Source organism: Eschrichtius robustus, chromosome X (genome assembly GCF_028021215.1).
Source record: "Eschrichtius robustus isolate mEscRob2 chromosome X, mEscRob2.pri, whole genome shotgun sequence".
NCBI lineage: Eukaryota > Metazoa > Chordata > Mammalia > Artiodactyla > Eschrichtiidae > Eschrichtius > Eschrichtius robustus.
In genome coordinates, this window is record NC_090845.1 from 15,174,524 (window position 1) to 15,199,849 (window position 25,326).

At 41.3% G+C, this 25,326-nt stretch overlaps 1 protein-coding gene and 1 long non-coding RNA gene across 5 annotated transcripts in view; one reads left to right on the forward strand and one right to left on the reverse strand.

Moving 5' to 3' along the window:
• Positions 1 to 25,326, forward strand: part of NHS (NHS actin remodeling regulator) — a 342,843-nt gene that overhangs the window by 304,214 nt on the left and 13,303 nt on the right. For 3 of the 4 annotated variants that reach the window (XM_068533129.1, XM_068533133.1, XM_068533131.1), the window contains exon 4: positions 24,417 to 24,479. The exons of the other annotated variant lie outside the window; for it this stretch is intronic. In XM_068533129.1, coding sequence (XP_068389230.1) covers positions 24,417 to 24,479 — 63 coding nt within the window. The remainder of the gene's footprint in view (positions 1 to 24,416; positions 24,480 to 25,326) is intronic. 4 annotated transcript variants of the gene reach the window in all.
• The window catches only part of LOC137756684 (uncharacterized), a 92,641-nt gene that overhangs the window by 51,275 nt on the left and 16,040 nt on the right, over positions 1 to 25,326 (reverse strand). The gene's annotated exons all lie outside the window — the stretch shown is intronic.

Below are 25,326 nucleotides of genomic sequence, written 5' to 3' on the forward strand. Positions count from 1 at the left end.
GGGTAGGAGGAGCAGACTTCTGATATAATCAAGTCCCATACCCCCAGATGAGTGGCCCACAAACTAGAGAATAATTATATTGCAGGGGTTCTCCCACAGGAGAGTTCTGAGCCCCATATCAGCCTCCCCAGCCCAGGGGTCCTGCAATGCTCTGGGAAGATGAGCCGCCAAAGCACTTGGCTTTGAAGGCCAATGGGATTTAATTTCAGGAGTCCCAAAGGGCTGCAGAAAATAGAGACTTCACTTCATTTATTTGATTGCACCGGGTCTTAGTTGCAGCAAGCGGGCTCCTTAGTTGCGGCACACGGGCTCCGTAGTTGTGGCATGAGAACTCTTAGTTGCAGCATGCATGTGGGATCTAGTTCCCTGACCAGGGATCGAACCCAGGCCACCTGCATTGGCAGCACAGAGTCGTATCCACTGTGCCACCAGGGAAGTCCCGACACCACTTTTAAAGGGCGCACACAAAACCTCATGTGCACCAGGACCCAGGGCAAAAGCAGTAACTTCAGAGGAGCCAGGGCCAGAACTACCTGCTGGTCTTGAAGAGTCTCCCAAAGAGGTGGGGGGCAGCTGTGGCTCACCCTGGGGACACAGACACTGGCAGCAGCCATATTTGGGAGCTTGTTCTACCCCGTGGAAGCCAGTGCTGGTGGGTGCCACTAGCTCATTAGCACCAAGACCTGGCCCCACCCAACTGCCTGTAGGTACCAGTGCTGGGACAGCTCAAGCCAAACAACTAACTGGGTGGGGACCCAGCCCCACCCATCAGCAGATAGGCTGCCTAAAGACTTCCTGAGCTCACAGCCACCTCTAGACATGGCCCTGCCCACCAGCGGGCCAAGACCCAGCTCCGCCCACCAGCGGGCAGGCACTGGCCTTCCCCTCCAGGAAGCCTGCACTAGCCTCTAGACCGGCCTCACCCACCAGGGGGCAGATACCAGATGCCAGAAAACCACAGTCCCACAGCCTGCAGACCCAGCCAGCCAAAAGCAGGCCAGACACAACCCTGGGACAAGCTGGGCCCCGGCCCTGCCCACTAGCAGGCCAACACAAGTTTTGGGACACCCCAAACCTCATACCCAACTGTGTCAGGAACTGGCCCCCCCTACCCATCAGTGATCTGACAGCACTCTGGGATCCCTGGACCCTGCAGCCAGACTCCAGGACCAGGCTCTGCCTGCCAGTAGTCCAGCACTAACCCCAGGACCTGGCTTCACCCACCACTGTCGGGGGGCAATAGCCCCTGAGTCTTCTGGACCCTGATTCCACCCACCAGTGAGCCAGCAGTAGCCCCAGGACCCCCTGGGGTTCTGCAGTCAGCCGCCTCATGACCAGGCCCACCAACCAGCAGCATCCACACAAGGCAGGGCCTGGCAACCAATCACACTAGAGGCCAACCAAGCCTACCAGACCACCCAGACAGTTAGCCCACCACAAGAGAAGGACCCACGCAGCCCTCTTAGGGGGAATCCCTAGAGCATATAGCTTGGGTGACGAGAGGGGAGTGTGCTGCAGGGATGCACAGGACTTGTCCTACAGAAGGCCACTTCTCCAAGGTTGAGAAAAATAACTAACCTACTACATACTAAAAATACCAACAGCAACTTAAACAAAATGAGGTGTCAGAGGAACACGTTCCAGATGAAGGAACAAGAAAAAACCCCAGAAGAACTAAGTGAAGTGGAGATAGGCATTCTACCTGAGAAAGAATTCAGAGTAATGATTGTAAAGATGATTAAAGAACTTGGGATAAGAATGGATGCATAGAACAAGTTAGAAGTTTTCAACAAAGAGTCAGAAAATATAAAGAACAACAAAACAGAGATGAAGAATAATTGAAATGAAAAATACACTAGAAGGAATCAATAGGAGACTAAATGATATTGAGGAACAGATCAGTGAGCTGGAAGACAGAGTAGTGGAAATCACTGCCACTGAACAGAAAAAAGAAAAAAGAATGAAAAGAAATGAGGACGGTTTTAGAGACCTCTGGGACAACATCAAGCATACTAAAATTCACCTTAAATTCCAGAAGGAGAAGAGAGAGGAAAAGAGCCTGAGAACATATTTGAAAACCTAATAGCTGAAAAATTCCCTAACCTGGGAAAGGAAACAGTCACCTCAGTCTAGGAAGCACAGAGTCCCACACAGTAGGACCCAAAGAGGAACACACCAAGACACGCTGTAATTAAAATGACAAAAATTAAAGATAAAGAGAGAATATTAAAAGCAGCAAGGGAAAAGCAACAAGTAACATACAAGGGAACTCCCAAAAGGCTATCAGCTGATTTTTCAGCAGAAACTCTGCAGGCCAGGAGGGAATGGCACAATATATTCAAAGTGATGAAACAGAAAAACCTACAACCAAGAATACTCTACCCAGCAAGGCTCTCCTTCAGATTTGATGATGGAGATCAAATGCTTTACAGACAAGCTAAAAGAGTTCAGCACCACCAAACCAGCTTTACAACAAATGTTAAAGGAACTTCTCCAGGCGAAAAAAGAAAAGGCCGCAATTAGAAACAAGAAAATTACAAACTGAAAAAGCTCACCAGTAATGGCAAACATACAGTAAAGGTAGGAAATCATCCACACACAAAGCTAGAAGGGAGGTTAAAAGACAAAAGTAATAAAATCATCTACATCCACAATAAGCAGTGAAGGGACACACAGAATAATTACATATAAAATATGATATCAAAAATAGTAATCGTGGGAATTCCCTGGTGGTCCAGTGGTTAGGACTCCGCACTTCCAATGCAGGGGGCACGGGTTCGATCCCTGGTTGGGGAGCTAAGATTCCACAAGCCTTGTGGCCAAAAGAAAAAAAAACAGTAATCATGAGGGGAGGAGAATACAAATGCAGGGTTTTTAAAATTTATTTGAAATTAAGAGATAAGCAACTTAAAACAATCATACACACACACACATATACAGACTGCTATACAAAAACCTCATGGTATCTGCAAACCAAAAATCTGTAATAGATATACACACACAAAGAGAAAAAGGAATCCAAACATAATGCTAAAGACAGTCACCAAATCACAAGAGAAGAGATCAAAAGAAGAAGAAAGGGGAAAAGAAGACCTATAAAAACAAATCCAAAGCAACAAAATGGCAATAAGAACATATATATCAATAATTACCTTAAATATAAATGAACTAAATTATCCAACCAAAAGACACAGAGTGGCTGAATGGATACAAAAACAAGACCCGTATATATGCTGCAACAAGAGACTCACTTCAGATCTAGAGACACACAGAGACTAAAAGTTAGAGAATGTAAAAAGGTATTCCATGCAAGTGGAAATCACAAGAAAGTCAGCATAGCAATAAGTATATCAGACAAAACAGACTTTAAAATAAAGGCCGTTACAGAAAAGGACACTACGTAATGATCAAGGGATCAATCCAAGAAGATCTAACAATTGTAAATATATATGCACCCAACATAGGAGCACCTAAATATATAAAGCAAATATTTACAGACATAAAAGGAGAAATCGACAGTAACACAGTGACAGTAGAGGACACTAACACCCCACTCACATCAATGGACAGATCAGCCAGACAGAAAATCAATAAGGAAACTGGCCTTAAGTGACATGTTAGACCAGACAAACTTAACTGATATATAGAGCATTCCATCCAAAAGCAGCAGAATACACTCTTTTCAAGTGCACACAGAACATGCTCCAGGATAGATCACATGCTAGGCCACAAAACAAGCCTTAGTAAATTTAAGAAAATTGAAATCATGTCAAGCATCTTTTATGACCAAAATGCTATGAGACTAGGTATCAACTACAAGAAAAAAACTGCAAAAAACACAAACACATGGAGGCTAAACAATATGCTACTAAACAACCAATGGCTAACTGAAGAAATCAAAGAGGAAATAAATACGTAGAGACAAATGACAATGAAAACACAACGATCCAAAACCTAAGGGACGCAGCAAAAGCAGTTCTAAGAGGGAATTTTATAGCAATACAATCCTACCTCAGGAAACAAGTAAAATCTCAAATAAACAAGCTAACCTTACACTTAAAGCAACTAGAGAAAGAAGAACAAACAAAACCCAAAGTTAGTAGAAGGAAAGAAATCATAAACATCAGAGCAGAAATAAATGAAATAGAGACTAAAAAATAATAGAAAAGATCAATGAAAGTAAATGCTGGCTCTCTGAAAAGACAAACAAAATTGACAAACCTTTAGCCAGACTCATCAAGAAAAAATGGGAGAGGGCCCATATCAATAAAATCAAAATGAAAAAGGAGAAGTTACAATCAACACCATAGAAATGCGAAGGATCATAAGAGACTACTATGAACAACTATATGCCAATAAAATGGACAACCTAGAAGAAATGGACAAACTCTTAGAAAGGTACACTATCCCAAGACTGAACCAGGAAGGAATAGAAAATATGAACGAACAGACCAATTACCAGTAATGAAATTGAATCAGTAATTTAAAAACTCCCAAAAAACAAAAGTCCAGGACCAGATGGCTTCCCACGTGAACTCTACCAAACATTTAGAGAAGAGTTAAGACCCATGCTTCTCAAACTATTCCAAAAAACTGCAAAGGAAGGAACACTTCCCAACTCATTCTATGAGGCCAGCATCACCCTGATACCAAAAGCAGACAAAGATATCAAGAAAAAAGAAAATTACAGGCCAATATCACTGATGAACATAGATGCAAAAATCCTCGATAAAATGTTACCAAACCAAATCCAACACTACATCAAAAGGATCATACACCATGATCAAGTGGGATTTATCCCAGGGATGCAAGGATTTTTCCATATCTGCAAATCAATCACTGTAACACACTACATTAACAAACTGAAGAATAAAAACCATATGATCATCCCAATAGATGCAGAAAAATCTTCTGATAAAGTTCCAACATCCATTTATGATAAAAAAAAAAAAAAAAACCTCTCCAGAAAGTGGGCATAGAGGGAATATAACTCAACATAATAAAGGCCATACATGACAAACCCACAGCTAACATCATACTCAATGGTGAAAAGCTGAAAGCATCTCCTCTAAGATAAGGAACAAGACAAGGATGTTCACTCTTGCCACTTTTATTCAACATAGTTTTGGAAATACTAGCCACAGCAATCAGACAAGAAGAAGGAATAAAAGGAATTCAAATTGGAAAGGAAGAGGTAAAACTGTCACTGTTTGCAGATGACATGATACTATACATAGAAAATCCTGAAGATGCCACCAGAGAAGTACTAGAGCTCATCAATGAATTCGGTACAAAATTAAAGTCCAGAAAGCTGTTGCATTTCTATACACTAATAACGAACTATCAAAAAGAGAAATAAAGGAAACAATCCCACTTACCACTGCATCAAAAAGAATAAAATAACTAGGAGTAAGCCTACCTAGGGAGGTAAAAGACCTGTACTTGGAAAACTGTTAAGACACTGATGAAAGAAACTGAAGACAACACAAACAGATGGAAAGATATAACATGTTTACATTGGAAGAACTGATATTGTTAAAAGGACCATACTACTGAAGGCAATCTACAGATTCATTGCAATCCCTATCGAAATACCAGTGGCATTTTTCAAAAAACTAGAACAAATAATTTTAAAATTTGTATGGAAACACAAAAGACCCTGGATAGTCAAAACAATCTTGAGAAAGAAGAACAGAGCTGGAGGAATCATGCTCCCAGACTTCAGACTATACTACAAGGCTGCAGTCATCAAAACAATATGGTACTGGCACAAAAACAGACACATAGATCAAAGAAACAGAATAGAGAGCTCAGAAATAAACCCACACACTTATGATCAGTTAATCTATGACAAAGGAGGCAAAAACATACAATGGAGAAAAGACAGTCTCTTCAGTAAGTGGTGCTGAGAAACCTGGACAGCTACATGTAAAAGAATGAAATTAGAACATTCTCTAACACCATATACAAAAATAAACTCAAAATGGATTCAAGATCTAAATGTAAGACCAGATACTATAAAACTCCTAGAGGAAAACACAGGCAGAACAGTCTTTGACATAAATCACAGCAATATATTTTTTGATCCATCTCCTAAAGCAAAGGAAACAAAAGCAAAAATAAACAAATGGGACCTGATTAAACTTAAAAGCTTTTGCACAGCAAAGGAAACCATCAACAAAATGAAAAGATAACCTACTGAATGGGAAAAGATATTTGCAAATGATATGACCAATAAGGGGTTAATATCTAACAAATATAAATAGCTCATACAACTCAACATCAAAAAACCAAACAACCTGATTACCAAATGGGCGGAAAACCTGAATAGACGTTTTTCCAAGAGGAAATGCAGATGGCCAACAGGCACATGAGTAGATGCTCAACATCACTAATTATTAGAGAAATGGAAGTCAAAACTACAATGAGGTATCACCTCACACCGAGAAGAATGCTATCATGAAAAAGTCTACAAATAATAAATGCAGGAGAGGGTGTGGAGAAAAGGGAACCCTCGTACACTGTTGGTGGCAATGTAAATTGGTGCAGCCTCTGTGGAAAAACAGTATGGAGATTTCTCTAAAAACTAAAAGTAGAACTACCATATGACCCAGCAATTCCACTCCTGGGTATATATCCAAAACATCCATAAACACTAATTCAAAAAGATACACACACCCCAGTGTTCATAGCAGCATTATTTACAATTGCCAAGATATGGAAGCAACCTAAGTGTCATCAACAGAAGAATGGATAAAGAAGATGTGCTGCACATATATATGTATAATGGAATACTACTCAGCCATAAAAAATGAAATTTTGCTATGTGCAGCAATGTGGATGGACTTGGAAGGCTAAGTGAAATAAGGCAGACAGAGAAGGACAAATACTGTATGATATCACTTATATGTGGAATGTAAAAAATATTAATACAACAAACTAGTGAATAAAACAAAAAAAGAAGCAGACTCAGAGATAGAGAGATCAAACTAGTGGTTACCATGGGGAAAGGGGAGGAGGGAGGGGTAATATAGAGGTGGGTGGAAAAAAAGGTTATCATGGGATTATATGAAATCATGTGTATGAAACTTTTGAAAACTGTAAAGCTCTATAGTATTTTAAGACTCATTCAATTAAAAAAATAGTCTATTAAATTAAAAAAAAATAGCCAGGGAAACACTGAAAAAGGAAACCTTATTAAGGGGGGACTAGCCCTAACAGATATTAAAATATCTTTAAAGCCTTTATAATTACAACCGTGTGGTACTGGCACAAATATACCAGCAGGATAGAATACAAAGTCCAGAAATGGACCCAAGTATATATGAAAACATCTGATAACGGTGGTATCTCTAAACACTGAGTCAGAAAGATGGAGGGTTGTTTTTTTTTTGTTTTTTGTTTTTTTTTTAATGATGCTGGAACAACTGGGTAGCCACTTGTTGAAGAAAAACATTTTATCAGAGTTTCTCAACCGCGACACTATTGACATTTTGAGTCGGATCATTCTTTGCTGTGGGAGGCTGTCCTGTGCATTGTAGGATGTTTAGCAGCATCCTTGGCCTCTACCCACTAGATGTCAGAAGCATTCTTCCCCCTAGTTTTGACAACCCAAAAAGTCTCCAGACACTGCTACACGTCCCCTGGGGGGACAAAATCGCCCCTGGTTGAGAACCATTTAATTAGAGCCATACTTCACACCATACACAAGATTAAACTCCAATGGGACCAGAGACCGAAACATAAAAAAATGCAACCATACAAGTACTAGAAGAAAATAGGGGTGAATTATTCTTTGACCTCAGTCTAGGAAAAGGCTCTCTAACTCTGACTCAAAATAGAGGCAATAAAAGAGAATATTGATAAATTTGAACATTAAATGTTTTTGCATGCTCAAACACCATTAACAAAGTCAAATGACAACTAAAAACTGAGAGAAAATATGCGCAACATATACCACAGAAAAAAAAGGACTAATATCCCTAATAGATAAATACCTCTTAGAATTCAGGGACAAAGAAAGGAGCAAAAACCTGGTAGGGGGCTTCCCTGGTGGCGCAGTGGTTGAGAATCTGCCTGCTAATGCAGGGGACACAGGTTCGGCCCCTGGTCTGGGAAGATCCCACATGCCACGGAGCAGCTAGGCCCGTGAGCCACAACTACTGAGCCTGCGCGTCTGGAGCCTACGCTCTGCAACAAGAGAGGCCGCGATAGGGAGAGGCCCGCGCCCCGCGATGAAGAGTGACCCCCGGTTGCCACAACTAGAGAATGCCCTCGCACAGAAACGAAGACCCAACACAGCCAAAAATAAAAAAATAAATAAATAAATTTAAAAAAAAAAAACAAAAAAAAAAACCTGGTAGAAAAATGGGGGCGGGGGGGGGGGGAGCCTTGAACAGACAATCCAGAAAAAACATTAAAATGTTTCTTAAACTTAGGGAAAATTGTTCAAACTCACTCATAATTAGAGAAATGCAAACAATACAGATACCATTTATCACCTATTAGATTAGGAAAAATTAAACAATATGACAACATTCTATTGGTGAAACTGCGGGAAAAACAGGTACTCACATACAATGCTGGTGGAAATGCAAACTCTTTGCACAACCTATCTGGAAGGGAATTTGGCAGTATCTAACAAACTACATATGCACTTACTTTTTGCCCTAGCAATCCCACCAAACCTTCACCTCCAATAATACAAAAAGGTTATTCATTGCAGTATTGTTTACGAGATATTGGAAACAACCAAGGTGCCTATACACAGATGGAAGTATTTATCCATTAGTGATATTAACCCTTTTCCTGTGGTTATGTACATGCAGTGATGGAATAAACTATAGGACCTCCACATAATGTAGTACTATGCAGCTGTTAAAAAAACGAGGAAGATTTTTATGAGCTAATAAGGAGTGATTTCCAGGACATACTCTTAAGTGACAAAGGTAAAGCCCAAAAGAGTGTCTACAGTATGCTACCCTTCATGTTACAAAGAAGGGTATATATGAAAATATGCAGGTATTCACTAATTTGTGTAAAAGAAATAGTCAATTCTGCTATAGCACAACATAGCCATCCTTATAAATCTCTACATTATGCAGAACTGCACAATAAAAACCAAAGGGTTTATAGAGAAAACAGAGCACAACACTCAAAAAGCTTCTGTGACACACACACACACACACACACACACACACACACACAGATAGGAACCTAATAAATAAACAGTAGCACAATTTCACACATGTGAAATGCTTAAGAAATACATAATACATGTGTCACTTTCCCTAAAAAAGGCCCTGAAGTTTGCTTGTGGAGTGGGCGTCAGGAGACGGGGTGGATGCAGGGATACCTGAAATCAGAAGGCAGGCTGTAAAAGCAGATGTGGGGACAGGCATGGCTGCTAAGACACGGGGTGAATCGAGGGGGCACAGAGGTGTTTGAGGTGCGTGTATTTTGTGTGTTTTTTACACAGCTCAGGTCAGCTGGGTGCAGTTTCTGCATTCACCTAGAGTTTCTCATACGTGAAACTGTGCCTTAACAGACGCAAAATTCACATTAAGCTCAACTTGTGCTCTAAGATATCAATCACGTTGGAACAAATTCACTTTTTCAAAACAAGAGTTACAGCAGAACTGACTGTATAGGAGAGATAAACCAGAAACAAATGAGACTGGTTTACCAACAGGGCACAGGTGGGAATGGGGTAGAAAGAATGGGGGATGGGAAGGAGGTAGCAGGGTCAAGGCAGCGTGACACTTCTCTGAGTGTATTTTTGGGGAGCTCTAACCCTTAGAACCTAGGGTAATGTTTCACATAACCCCCCGTAAATAAATAATTAACATCAGCCAGAATGTAAGGAGAATCCAAAGTGTAAAGCACGCAGTAACAAATAAACCTAACTATATTACAAGTGAATAAATATCCTAACCACACTGAAGGAGATGGGGAAGGAAATAGCTAACCTAAGTAACTTTGGAAAGAAGTATTTTTATTTTGTTGTTTTGTTTTAACCACAAATATTTATTGATGGATTGATGAATATAATTTTAAATAGAGCAATAAGACACAGCCATGGATTAAAACAGTGTGCTATACTGCCAAAAGAGGGCAAAGGCATAAACTTGGGAACTTTAAATATTCAAGTCAAAGAGCCTCTGAGGTACTGAATAGAAAATTATCAGACAATCTTCCCTTTTACACAATTCCTGTGTTACATCACTTGATCATAAAGTCAGAATGGTACGTCATACAGAATTCCTCATTCATTTATACTTGAGCCATCTCGCCTGGCCACCCCTCTGTCCCCCATTCTTTTCCCTTCCCTTTGCAGTGGTGTTCTTTGCCCATTCCCTTCCTAAAGAATTGCTTCTTCCTAAAAGCAAGAAAGCAAGCAAGCACGCAGGGCGTCAGAGAATATCCACCACAGGCAGATACATGCATGAATGGACTTAGGTGTTAGGATGGCAACAGCCTAATTCAGTGAGGTCTAAACTAAGCTGACTTTGGCAAAGAAGCTGCCCTGGCTCCTGGCTCGCTGAAAGGTCTACAGTTCTACCTCAGGTTGTGCCACCATTGCCAGACCCCGTGTTTCTAAGCGATTAGCAGTGGAGGTTGGAAGCCAATGTAACCAGGCAGCTAATGTGACAATACAGTCAATGCTTTGGACCTCTACTGGGAGCTGACTATGGCTTCTGACATAATCATTTGCCAAGTGCAAAAACCTTCAGGATACTAAGGACGATCTTGAAATCTCTTGGACATTGGTGAGTTAGGCATCTCCGTAACTCTAATCTTTCTACTTGGAAACGTGAAGTGAAAAACATCCCAGGGCATGCAACACTGAGGTATAAGCCATGCTACAGAGGTGGTAACACAGGAAGCTTTTAGGGTGCCCTGCCCAGCCTCCTTGTTCAAAGAGCCATGAGAAAGTCCCCAGGCAGATTGTCAGGGTGGCTCTTCGGGTGGCGACAGTGCCCCAGAGCTGACCAGACCAGCAGGCATATGGCTATTTACTGAAGAACCAACCCTGTACTAACAAGAGTAGCCACAGAGTAGCCACCCTATGTGTGCAGAATCAGAGGCCAGAGGTCGAGTGACCTGGGCAAGCCACCTAGAAGAGACGGCTTGACACATTTTAAGAAGAACATTTCCATCCAGCAGCCCTTTGATGACAGAGCAGAGTACAAGGGACCAACAGATGGTCACATTCTTCTGAAGAGAGATGCTCCTGGGGAGAGAACATCCCAGAGGCTCATTTGTGAGCAAAGGTAAATAAAAACCGCCAGACCACCAGAACCATCTTGTCAAGTTAGACATATATTTAAGAGGGTGCCTGGTAGAAGAGAGGGGATTTTGAGGTGTAACAGAGAGCACGCAGACTGAAAGATCTAGTGAATGGTGGGCTGGGTGACAGAGAAACAGGAAGCAAAGGACAATTGGGAAAGGCTGAAGGAGCATGCTGAGGCCCAGCGGGAGGGAAAGTAGCATGGCTACAGTCGGCATCCGTGAAAGAGCTTGTTTGGCTGCTTCTTGGCTTGAGTCCCTCTCTCACTTTCTCAGTCTGGATGGATGTGTGGCATTCAGCAGCATAACTGGGGGGATGATATTTATACATGGGGAACTGGTGAATGGGTACTGAGGAGAAATAGACTGGGTGTGCCATTCTGTAACGCCCTGTGTACTGGGAAAAGCCAGTATCCATCTTGACCTCCTCAAGCTCTTCCCTCCACAGTAACGTGGAAGTCTGAGATCCCATCCCCATGAGGGAGCTTCCCGGGGAGCAGCCGCGGCTAAAGCAACCATGTAGATGAAAGACAAAAGGAATTGTACACAAATATTGTACTTTAGTTGGTAAATTTGTTCTTTCCAAGAGAATAAGTTAGAAATTCTGAAACTACTTTTTGTGTATACTAGGATTGAACAAATAAATAAATATGTTATGGATAATGACAGTTTGTCACCATTGGAGAAAGGAGTTACAAATAAGGAAAGAAGGACCGTCAAGGATGAATCCTGTGGTGCTGGATTAGAATCTAAAGTACCAGTATAAATTCATACATATATTCTCACACACACACATACACACATACATGGATATGCAGGTGGGTAGGCACAAAATAAATATGTGCACATGTGCATGTATGAGTATACAAACATATTTCCTAGCTCTGTCACCTGAGAGTGCCTTAGAAGCAATGACACTCTGGTAACATTGAGCACATCTAGTGCCCAGATCTTGTTTCTAAATACCACTCTCTGATAAAAGAAACCAGGACTCCTTTCCAGGGCTGGCCAGGGAAAATAGAAGATAAGCCTGGAATATCTTGAGAGGCCAGAAAGCAAGAAAGTACTAAAATAAATAATAACAGTGGCATGTCAAAAAGGCACAGGAGCCAACTTGAAGGTGCTCCCAATGGCCAAATCTGGGACAATACAATAATGATAGTAATAGATGATAACACACAGTATAAAAGAACTATCTATGAGTCTATACTGTCTGTAAGTAATTGGGATAAGTAAATAAATACATGGGGGTGGGGTACCTCTTCCTTACAGAAGAATTCTAACTAATAGATGTAGAAATACTGATGGAAATTTTTAAAAATCACTGTTAGCCAAATATGACAGCAAAAATTTTTACAGACAGTAATCATCACTGGATGCTAAAATAGTTGGGTGAAATTATGTTGAGAAACAGGATGTTTGCATAGTTTCAAAGTTTCGCCCCACAAGATACTTGTTGATTACAAACAGAAAATAGTAACTTTAGCTGCGAAAGCCTGGCAGACACAATCTTAACCAAGTGATCAAAGTTAACATCCGCAGTAAAAGGGCATGCCTATACATGAGCCCCCTGACACGATGCACTGAGATAACACTTCTGTGGGATTCTTGCTAAAAATGAGTAACCTCAATCTAATCATAAGACAACATCAGACAACTCCAACTTGAAGGACATTCTAGAAAATAATTGGCTAGTACTCTTCAAAAGTATCAAGGTCATGTAAGGCAAAGATTGAGGGACTATCACAAACTGAAGGAGACTAAGGAGATTTGACAACTAAATGCAATGTGAGACCCTGGACTGGATCCTGGACCAGAGAAAGGACATTAGTGGGAAAACCGACAAAATCCAAATAAGGTTAATAGATTAGTTAACAGTATTTATCAATGTTAATTTCCTGGTTTCAATAAATGTACTGTGGTTATGTAAGATGTTAACATTAGGAAAACCTAGATAAGGAGTATGTGGAAACTCTACTATTTTTTTACAACTTCTCTGTTAAGTATAAAATTAGTTCAAAATATAAAGTTAAAAATACATGTAAAACTCTTAGCCATGGATATTTCACAATTGGGACTTACACTCCAATGCCTATGATACATATATGGCTTCAGGAAAGGGTAGGTTCAACCAGGAAATGCTTAGTTCAGAATTTCTTTACTTTAAATAGCAAAATTTAGAAGACCACAGAAAATCTAATCTCAAATGATTAGAAGTTGCCATGGTATATGACACTTTGGCCCTTAACGTACCATCATGGCATAGATTCCCATTTCAGAGTGTGGAGTCAGTTTATCATAGCAGTTCACCCTGATCCCCTGCTGAATGGAATGTCCAGCTTATCTGTTCTCATCAGTCAGGGCCCTTGGTCCAGGCCCAGATCTGCGAATACTTGGAATATTCACATGCTCTTCCCCTGCGTAAGCCTAAGGCAGGCATTCCCAAGAGATTATAGCACTCTTTCCCACATAGTCCCCACCGCCCCTGCTGATCAGAGTCAGCACTTGAGCTGAACCATCTATTGCTGTGTTTGGCCTGCACTCAGGTCTATGGGGACTCTTGAGGTCGAAGTCCCTGCTTAGATTCTGCTGTCCAGATAGACAGGCATGGAAGTCACCCTTCCTCGAATATGGGAAGAGACTCCAGCACTCTCACCAAGTGTCCTTCTCCAAGCTTCATCAGTGATCCAGGGTAGAATGTCTAATGGTCTCTGTGGTATGCGATAAAGATGCTTGACATGAGATGGAGCCTGATGGCAAAAGTTGATCAGGTTCCAGAGAAACACTGAGGCCTAAATCCTTATCATCAGGAGTGACAGTTAACTTATTCCAATCGTGTTCACAGTAATATTCTTTGTCAGACTTGATAAAATGAACCGGGAAAGAATATCAGAGATTCTTTGTCATTTCATAGCCTGACAGTAGTTTTCTAACTTATCACACTGTGGCATCCAGGGATATTAAAATAAAAATCTGTCAAATCATACTTTCCTTCTTACTAAGGGGATGCATTTGCAGGACAGGGGACATTCCAACAGCCTTATTCAGAAGTAAATGGAGGTCATCGCTCAAATTCAGACCCAGACCCCTTTGGTCATAGTCCAGAGCTATAAACAATGACGATGTTTACTCTTCCACTTTCTATCGAGAAGAAAAAAATAGGCCTTACCAGAAGGCAGCTTCTGAGAAAAACTAAACTAGCTTACAGAAGAATCAGAAGGCTGAGAATGGAGTTCTGAGCCAGGAGAGATTAAAGACTAGTGCCGGCAGGAGAGGGTATTTCAGTAGTATTTAGCTGCCCTAGGATAAAGACCTTCTCACTGCCTCACCCTCTCTCCCATCCCCAGCTCCGTCTTCTCTTATCCAGTCTCTCCCCTCCTTCCCTTTCTCCATGGGTCCACATTAGAGATTTTCAGTATTCTAGTGGTTTATAAGAGTTAGGACTAAGAAATGCTACCAAGCCTTTCCTTTGCTATAAAAGAATTATACATACCACAGTGTCACAGACAAGTCTCGTTTTGCTTTTACAAAATATCTTCATAGTTTTGCAAGCTCTCTCAGAAGTATTCTGTTGGTTTATGACCTTTCTCAAAATGGTACTGTCCATCCAAATTAAGTCTCTCTTCCTTCAGCTTAGGTATTTCCCTTTATCTCATCTAGGTTGCTCCCTTAAACCAGTTAAGAAAAATTCTAACTTTGGTATGAGAACCTTTGACATACAAATTCTTCCCTAATACTAAACCTTCTATCTCTCCATTCTGCCTAAAGAAATAATTTCAACTCCTTAGCCCAACTACTCTCCAGCCTCTGTACAATCTGGTCCTAACTTACCTTTCCAGATGGATTTCCCACAAGTCCTTTGTACACACCCTAGACCTCAGCCAAACCAAACTCCATGTGCTTCTCTAGAAAAATATCCTGCACTCTCAAAACAATATTGCCACTTGGAATGCCCTTTCCCCTATTATAGCTTCTTATTTATTCCTTCATTTTGAAAACAAAAATTAACCGAACACCTACTATTAATAAGTACTAGAAGGATACAAAAATGAATGAGACATAATCTCTGCCATCCAGAGTACATGACTACTAGAGGAAATTATATGGTATTGAATATCAGGTGTTAAGACCTAACTGGTGTGGGGTGTTAGAATGGGGTCAATGTTAGGATTAAACTTCATGGAAAAGGTAGCATTTGAGAAGACCCTGAAGGATGGGGTCGAATTCTGAAAAAGATTACAGGCCGAGGAAACCATGACAGCAAGCACACAGAGGCAGAAGAAAATGGAGTGTATATACATAAATTCAGATACTTCGGTTTGGCTGCAGTGCTTCCATAGACCAGATCTTGAAGGATCTTGAATGTCAGACTAAAATGTTTGAATTTATTCCATACGCAGAGGAAATTATTGAAGGGTTCTGAACAAAGAAATAACATGATCAGAAAGAGCAATGCTTTATGAAGATACGAGGCTGTGTGTGTACAGGATTAACTTCCTCCATTTCTAGAGGTTCCTTCATGGTATACTAGGGAGAGAAAGGCCTGACTTGAGTTTCAAATATAGGATTGCAGGAGTGGGGATGCCTATCACACCCTCCATTTAACTCACCTGTCTGGCCTTTGCAGCAGGTAGACAGATCTGGGAAACTGGCTATAAGTAGTTTGTGACTCTGTAGCTGCTATTCCAATATGGTATTTTTCTTAGAGTAAATCAGCACAGCACCTAGCATGTGGAACACAGCTATTGACCCTAGCAAATACTTTTTCCCTCTATACCCATTTTCAAGGGTCATCAGAAGCAATTTGCTTTTGGCACTATGTCAGCTCTCCTGCTCTCTGCCATAAACTGCAGAGATCATTATCGTCTTGACACCCCACGGAACATCACACTTGTTCATGTTTTCCTCCTTCGACTGAGGAACTGGAAGTAGCAAGCACGTCAGATGCCTCAGACACAAGCAAGCCAGGGGCAAGAGCCTGGCACTTCATCAGTCAAGGTCCAGTCAGGAAAACAGAAACCACACCAGTTATTTTAAAAGAAAGAATTCAATACAATGAAGGTATTATAAGACTGACATGGCAAATGGGAAACTGAGGTGACACAGAGATAGTGGCTGCAGAAAGCAGCTGACACTCCGAGGGCAGAACCTAAGAGGGAGCAGCTGGTGCGGAAATGTTTGCAGAGTCCCAGCAATAACAGTGCAGAGTATGGAAGAATAGATGTGGAGCTGACAGACAACAGCTTAATAGCCAGCACAATAGCTGAGGAAAGAATTAGCCAATGAGTCCGGTTCATATTAAATATTGTGAGAAATAAAGAAAATTCCCTATTGCAGACTTTAGTTTTGGAATTCTTTCTTTCTCTTTAAAACATCAGCCTGACTGTGGAACAGCCAATAAAATTACTTGTTTGTACACATCATTACAGAACATTCTCAGGTTGACATTCTCTTGCATGCCTGAGACATTTCATTGTTCAAAGTATAAGCAGACAATGGAATACTACTCGCAATAAAAAGGAACGAATTACTGATACACACAAAAAAGGATGGATCTCAAAGGCATTATGCTGAGTGAAAGAAGCCAGTCTCAAAAGGTATGATTCCATTTATATGACACTTTCAAAAAGACAAAACCATAGTGATGGAGGACAGACTAGGGGTTGCCAGGGGTGGGAGTAGGGGGAGACTGTGACCAGAAAGGGATAGCACGAGGGACTTTGCTGGGATAATGGAAATGTTCTGAATCCTGACTGGGGTAGGGTTACAGGAGTCTATGCATGTGATAATATTCATAGAGCTGTACTCAAAAAAGAGTCAATTAAAAAAAAGAAAAAAACAGGGGAAAGGTAAAGAAGGAGCATGCATGGCTTGTGTGCGAGAAGGGTTTGCCTTTTTTAAATCTCCTGTGGTAAGGTCAAGTATGACTCTACGGAGCTTTTGCCACATCTGGCCTGAGTTACAAGGGGAAAGTGTCCCTTGGCGTGAGACCGGATGTTCAACAGCTCTTTGGTTACCGCACACCTCGGAGCCCCCAGCTGACGGCAAGGCACAGAGGGTGAGGGAGGAACCTCCCCACGCCTCTGGGCTGTTCTGGGACTCACACTGCCAGCTCCTATGATCTAGGGGAGGGTATCTGTGCTGCTTGCAGCAGTTCAAAGCCTCCTTCTTCCCTGCACTTCAAAGCCTCCTTCTTCCCTGCACTTCAAAGCCTGGCCTGCTTTTCCCCCACTCATGTCTTTTATTTGGTGCTAGCGACCTTTGAGGATTGACGCTGAGTGGACCTTGGCAATGACCCCACTAATTGGCAAAGCTGGCCACAGGGGATGAATAAGATACTCACTGGCAGCAACATCACAGTGACTGTGGTCCAGCGAGCCTTGTTTTGTGTTCTTGACAGTCCAGAGCAGTTCCCCTGCATAAACAACTGAGCAGCGGTGGGAAGTGTGCTTCCTCCCAGCCTCCCTGTAGTCCTCTTTTCCATTCGCATGGAGACTACTTTCCACACAGGCTTCAAAATGCAATTTTGTTGTGCTCTGCACATTTAAATTACTTCATTAATAGAATGCCATTAAACAAAGGGTTGCTGAACTTTGAAACACATAAAATCATTTTGCATTCCATCACCCTAAGAATTTTTGTTCAATTCCAGCTGAGGTCAAAAGGAGGGAGATTCTCTGCAGTTCCACAGTCTTTCAGAAAGCCTCTCTTAGGGTGAAAACTGCACCACTGCCATTGCCACCGCTGTTCAAGCTCTGCTCAGTAGGGGCAGATCTCTCATACACAAAATGTCTATCAATCTATCAATAGAATGGGATTCAAAAGTGAATGAGCACGGTACTCTTTTGTGTGTGGCTTCTTTCGTTCCACGTGATTTTTTTGAGGTCAATGTTATATATATCAATGGCATGTTCTTGTTTATTACTGTGTAGTATTCCATGGTATGAATACAGTAGTCCACAACTTGTTTATCCTTTCTGCTGTTGGTGGATATTTCTAGTTAGGGATTTTTTTTGGAGGGGGGAGGCTTTTATGAATAAACTTGCTGTAAATATTTTTGTGAAAGGCTTTTTGTGGACATACTCATATTTCTTACTTCCATATACCTAAGAGGGAATTTAAAGGTAGACATATGTTCTATTGATACAAATAATAAATGCTGGAGAGAATGCGGAGAAAAGGGAACCCTCCTACACTGTTGGTGGGAATGTAAATTGATGCAGCCACTATGGAGAACACTATGGAGGTTCCTTAAAAAACTAAAAACAGAGGTACCATATGATCCAGCAATCCTACTCCTGGGCATACATCTGAAGAAAACTCTAATTCAAAAAGATACTTGCACCCCAATGTTTATAGCAGCACTATTCACAATAGCCAAGACGTGGAAACAACCTAAGTGTCCATCAACAGATGAATGCATAAAGAAGATGTGGCACATATATACAATGGAATATTACTCAGCCATAGAAAGAAACAAAACTGAGTTATCTGTAGTGAGGTGGATGGACCTAGAGTCTGTCATACAGAGTGAAGTAAGTCAGAAAGAGAAAGACAAATACCGTATGCTAACACATATATGTAGAATCTAACAAAAAAAATGGTTCTCATGAACCTAGGGACAGGACAGGAATAAAGATGCAGACGTAGAGAATGGACTTGAGGACACGGGGAGGGGAAGGGTAAGCTGGGACGAAGTGAGAGAGTGGCACGGACATATATACACTACCACATGTAAAATAGATAGCTAGTGGGAAGCAGCCGCATAGCACAGGGAGATCAGCTCAGTGCTTTGTGACCACCCAGAGGGGTGGGATACGGAGGGTGGGACGGGGGGAGATGCAAGAGGGAGGGGATATGGGGATATATGTATACGTATAGCTGATTCACTGTGTTATACAGCAGAAACTAACACAACACTGTAAAGCAATTATACTCCAATAAAGATGTTTTAATAAATAAATAAATAAAAGAAATAAAGGTATGACTTGGAAAAGCAGACATGACAATGATAAGGCCATTCTTCCCAGTCCTGAATATTTGTGTATTTTAGCACTTTAAATAGATATTAGTGTATACAGTGGTTAAAAGAAGAACTCAGTAGGCACCTATTCCCAAATATCTTCCTCTTAGCCTACAACCACTGTCCAGAATTCTGCTTGAGAGATTTATTCCTTTGGGTTTATCACCAGGAGTTCTCAGCATGTTGATGTGGGCTCATCTGCAGGCTTCTTTCCAGCCTCGCAACTGGCTGGGAGAGTGGTGTGAAGGGTTTGGGCACACGGGGTGTTGCATTCAGGCCCTCTGCGGAAGTGTGAAGGCCTTGCTTTGCCTGGGAAAGAGTGGTGACAAAGGAGGAACGAGGAAAGGGACAGGGAGAGACTAGGATGGGCCCTAAACTTTGACTTACCTCATTGTTTTGTTTTCCCCATGGTTGTACACTTTGGTAAAGGTTGGAGTTGAGAAGAAAGGAAAGGGAGATGCACAGTAGGAGTTTAACATGATGTTATTGAACAGGTTTGGAAGATAGGAGCCCAGTGTGAGCCAGTAGGAGACTTTGGGACATTCTCAAGGGAATAACAGTGCTATGTAATTGTAGCAGTAAGAGCGATATGTGAAGAAGGTATTGCCAGACTCTTTTAAGCCTTCCAGAAAGATCAAAGCACTTCATATTTATGTACAACACATACACACACTCCAGTGAAGAAAAATCTGAGGCAGCCAAGTTCCCCTCTATCTCACAGACAGGCCATAATATGTGCAGAAATGCAAAGACTCGGTCTAAGGACAACAAGCCCCAGGGTAGAATGAGAATAAGATCTCAGATCACCTACTAGGAACCCAGCGTGGCTTGCAGTGGACATCTTCGCTCTAAGGTTTTATTCCTGCATTCAAATGTGCCACAGCATCCAATCTCTAGTAAACATTTCTCATGTTTAAGACAGCACGATAGTAATAAATCAGCTCTGAAAGTCTACTGGTATAAATGCCATGTGGTATCGGTTAGATAACAAACCAAAACCAATTTTTCAAAACACTTCCTGCTGGAATTCCCACAACATTTTAACAGATGTCTTTTGGAAAGTTTTGAAGCAAAACAAGCCCCCATCAGCATATGAAATAAAACCGAAAAGAAAGTAAACTGTGGACGGATTATTTTTTTTCTTTTGGCAGTACGAGAAAGATTGGAGAAAGTCTTGAGATCTTTGGAGAAATACTTGTTCATAGCCACAAAAGTGGAGAGATGAACTTTTCTCTCACACACACACCACAAGGAGAAACCGGGCTTTGGAAAATATTCCTTCATTATTCACCAAAGAAATTTCTTTGACAGCTTCTGAGTATAATGTCTGTTATTTCTTGTTCTGAACACTGGTTATAACTCCAGCTTTTGTTGAAGCAGTTCCACAGGAAGCTAGGGTAACGGTTTGAGGCTATAACTAATGGGGCCAGCAGGGACAGAAATGCAGTGAAAGCATCAAAGAAGCATCTTTTGTCAGGGACAAGATGACTGGTGGTGGCTGATTCTAAAATGGTGCAGTGTGGAGTCTGAGGCCTCTCAAAATCAGTGGGAGGGCCAGAGTGGAAGCCTGGAAAAGGAAGGAGATATTTCTTTTTGCACTTTTCTTCAATGTTTTGTTATGAAAAATTTCATGAAAAGTACAGAAAACTCAAAAGAACCGTACAGTGAACATGCATATAACTCATGAAGGAGATACTAGTTTTCATCTGACAATTTGTTTATACTGGGGCTGATTTTGACCCTCATCAAAGAAATGCTTTTGAATGAATGAATGAGTGGTCTAACAATCTTATTCTGGGGAAGCCAATGTTGTTCACTGCTACTCGTGCATGGAGTAATAATTCCAAAAGCAGATTTCCCCATGGGTCTGCTTCTATCATCTGTTGTTTTGGATGCTTCTTGTTCATGCTGATTTGTCTCCTCCTTGCCTTGTTATCTTTGACTGTGTGCTGGATGTTATACTGAAAAATTATATGTAGAAATAATTTGACAGTTTCTTTATAGAAGATTTTTGTTTGCTTATGCCAGGCACACGGGGGTGTTAGCAGTACAACAAATATTTACTGAGTATTACTGAGGCAGTAGGAATACAGTTATGAACAAGAAATGGTTCCTGCCCTTACAAGTCTTCGTCTGAATAAGCAATAGGATTAATTTAAATAGAGCCTTTAAAGAATAAGTTAGTTCACACAAGTTTGATCAGCATGTAGCTTTTCCTAACCTTATCCATCTACGTTAAGGAATAGCATGCTGGGCCATGCAGAGATACCCCAAGGTAGCAGTTCTCTTGCAGTTTTATTTCTTAGATAATTTAAGAAAAAACTGTATGAACTGACTATTGTATTTGCCATATAAAAACCTAATCAGAAATAATCAGAATGATTTTATTTCCTTTGACCAAATACCCAGGAAAGAGGATGCTTTAAAACACTTCGCTAGGGACTTCCCTTGTGGCGCAGTGGTTAAGAATCCGCCTGCCAATGCAGGGGACACAGGTTCGAGCCCTGGTCCGGGAAGATCCCACATGCCGCGGAGCAACTAAGCCCATGCGCCACAACTACTGGAGCCCACACACCTAGAGCCCGTGCTCCGCAACAAGAGAAGCCACCGCAATGAGAAGCCCGCGCACTGCAACGAAGAGTAGCCCCCGCTTGCCGCAACTAGAGAAAGCCTGCGCGCAGCAACGAAAACCCAATGCAGCCAAAAATAAATAAATAAACAAACAAATAAATAAAAATAAATGTATATTAAAAAAACACTGCGCTAAGGCAGTTACTAATTCATGGCAAGAATAAAACCGTAGCCCATGTGAATATTATAAACTTAAACACTCTACATAGACAGACCATCTGCAGGGGCTTGAGTGCTTGTGTCTAGGTGGTGGAACCAAAGAACACAATCCTTCCACACACGAGCTCAAGAGTACCTAGTTTCAGCCCTCACAAGCTGGAGGTTGGAGCTACTATCGAAAGAGTGGATTGTACACCTGAAAACTAACACAATATTGTAAATACTTCCATTTTAAAAATTAAATTAAATTTTAAAAAAGAGTGGAGAGGCTGATTAGCTGAGAAGGAATCTTCTGTGGAGTGTAACCCACGCAGACCTTGATTTAATGATGGTGACCAAAACTGAATGGTCTGAGCTCTCTCTCTGGACTTGCCATCCTTAGTCATTTCCAGGTGTTACCTCATGCTTGTTTAATGGGATGGGGGCGTTTCTCAAACAGATGAGAAATAAAAACCACTCCTCATCCCTCACTCCTGGAAAAAATACTCAACAGGAAAGCTGACTAAGGAGATTTAAGACAAACTACCAAAATTACTATATTAATATCACTAATACATTTTCTGCCTTGCAGTTTCCTCCTGTGTAATTTTTTGAAATCCTTTCACGAGACACCTTTTGTTTCTTGGAAACAGGTTTGATTTCCATGTAGGCTTTGCATTCAGATTCCTTTTCCTACTTCCATGAGTTCTCCCTCTATTTTGCACACTACAGCGTCTTACTCGAGACCTGCACATCACTACCTATGACTGATTCTTATGACAGAGCCAAGTTAGTCTCTGGCCACATATACCACATCTGTCAAAATGATCGCTTTCAACGTGGGAGCCACAGACCCTATGAAATTATCTTCTTAAATAAGATCTAGATCAAAGTTAACTGGGCCTGAGGGGATGGCATTTGCTTTGCTTAAAAGTTAATGAGCAACCCTGTCAGTTAAAATTTAGAAACTTAGAACAGAATTAGACCTTGAGTGTTCCTCCCCTCTGAAACACGTCTGCCATAGGCTTAAGAAGAACTAGAACTGCATACACCAATGCTAAGCCTCTGATGGAACCGAGCATTGCTTGTGGTTTCCTCTGTTTGTTTTCACCTATTTGCACTAAGATGGTAAGTACCCTTGGAGTCTGTGGTGTCTGCTTCCTCCTGAGATCTTGAGCATGTGACCCTTACTTTATTTGGGTTTCCCATCACTGCTAAGACACACAGAGCTGGTATCATTCAAGTGCACAAATAATTTGTTGGGTTCTTGCAATGAGGAGGCATTTTGCTGACATCATGGAAGACTGAAAGGAAAATTAAATATGGCCCCTGACCTCTAGGAATTCATAATCTAACAGATGAAAAGACACATCCAGGGATAATTCATGTTACAGTAAAGCAACGCTATACGGAAAGTGCTGTACTAGAGGGCTAACTGAATCCAAAGCTGACATGGTTTAGAGTTTAAAAGAGTTTCACTGTCCTTCTCAAGTAGATCCTGCAAAGGGGATTCTGGTTACTAGATTAGTCTCCTAACAGGATTGGCTACATGATTTGTGGGGCCCAGTGCAAAATGAAAATGCAGGACCCATTACTCAACAACTAAGAATTTCAAGACAGTGACAGCATCTAACCAAGCATGGAGCCCTTCTGAGCGTGGGGCCCTATGTGACTACACAGGTCACATGCCCATGAAACCGGCCCTGTCTTCAAATATAGACTATGAATATGAGGAAGGGGCAAATTTTGAGCAGTCCAGAGGAGGAAACAATACACAACAAATTTTCTTCCAAAGAGTTCACAGGAAAATAAACTCACTCTAAGAAGATAATTCAGTCTTTCCCAAATTAGCAAATGGGATTGGGATCTAAAAGATATAAAGTTACAATTTACAAAGACAATTTCACAGATATTTTACAGCTACATGGTAAGGATAATAATAATAGGAACAGTAGCTGACACTAACCCATAGAGCTTCTTAAGTGCCCGGATTCTTCTAAGCCTATTATGTATATTTGCTCATTTAATCCTCAAAATGGCCCTGGAAGGTAGATACTATTCTTTTCCTATCTTAAGGATAAGAAAACTGACCTTAGAGCCCCTGGTCACACAGCAAATAAGTGGTAGAAGCAGGATTCGAACTCAGTCTAGCTCCAGAATCTGTGCTCTTAACCACTATTTATGCTACTTCTCATAAAACCAAGACGCATTCAGAAGGAAGGAAGGGAGTGACCCCAGTATATTCATTCATTAATATCATAGATTTGACTTAACCAGATACTGTGTGTTGTGTGCATTTTTTAATTTTTTCTTTTTTTGCATTTCATGTTCATAGTTTAACAGCACCCGTTCGCCCTCCCCCACTGAATGTTGCCACATGACCCCATGGAGTAGAAAGGTACTGGTTCTGAGAACGATCCGTCACAGCCTATCCCATTCTCTCTATACACTTTCACTTTCTTCTCTCTTTCTTTATGGCAAACTGTGTTGTTTCTAACTAACTAACAGGTATTCTTTTAAATCAATTTAAAGAGTGGTATTTTCCTAACTTGAATTAAATAAAAGATAAAGTAGACAGTAATATCATTGGCTTTTACATCCCCCCCTCCTCCAAGCTGCAAGGCTCTGTTCAAGGCGTCACCTAACACCATCCCTGGACTCTGTAGTTTGGAGAAAAGAAATTTCAACTTGCCCTATATTTGTTAGAACTGTAAAGGTTCAGCTTCTCAAAGCAAAAGAGAACAGGACAAAAGGATTCTCCGTCAGCCAATTGTCCCTGTCACCATTAAATAAAAAGTGCTTTTGGCTGCCGGCCAGAGCCTGCAGTCAGGTCACTATTCTTTCTTTGTTTCCCAGTCCATTGTTATTCAAGGAAGGAATCGCCTACAAAATGTGGACTGTGGTGTGTGTGTGTGGGGGGGGGGGCAGGGGGTTCTCTCCAGCTCCTGCTCTCTCCCCCTCTCTGTCTCTCCGCACACACCAAACCGTTTTGTTTCCTTTTTGGAAGTTACCTAGGAAACAAAGTCTTTTGTGCTCCAACTTTATTTGAGCTGTTTGCTTTGCTGGGAATCTGCACAAAAGCTGAAGAGAGAAAGAAGGTTGCAATGTTTTACTAAAAATGTTCATGGCGAACACCTTTTTCTCAAGGGGGGCAAACATATCCTGTTGGGTGTGTTGGGGGGCTTTGCAGATACCTCTGACAAGGTAAGCAAATGCTGGGGGTTAGTTTAAAACAAGTGGCTCTG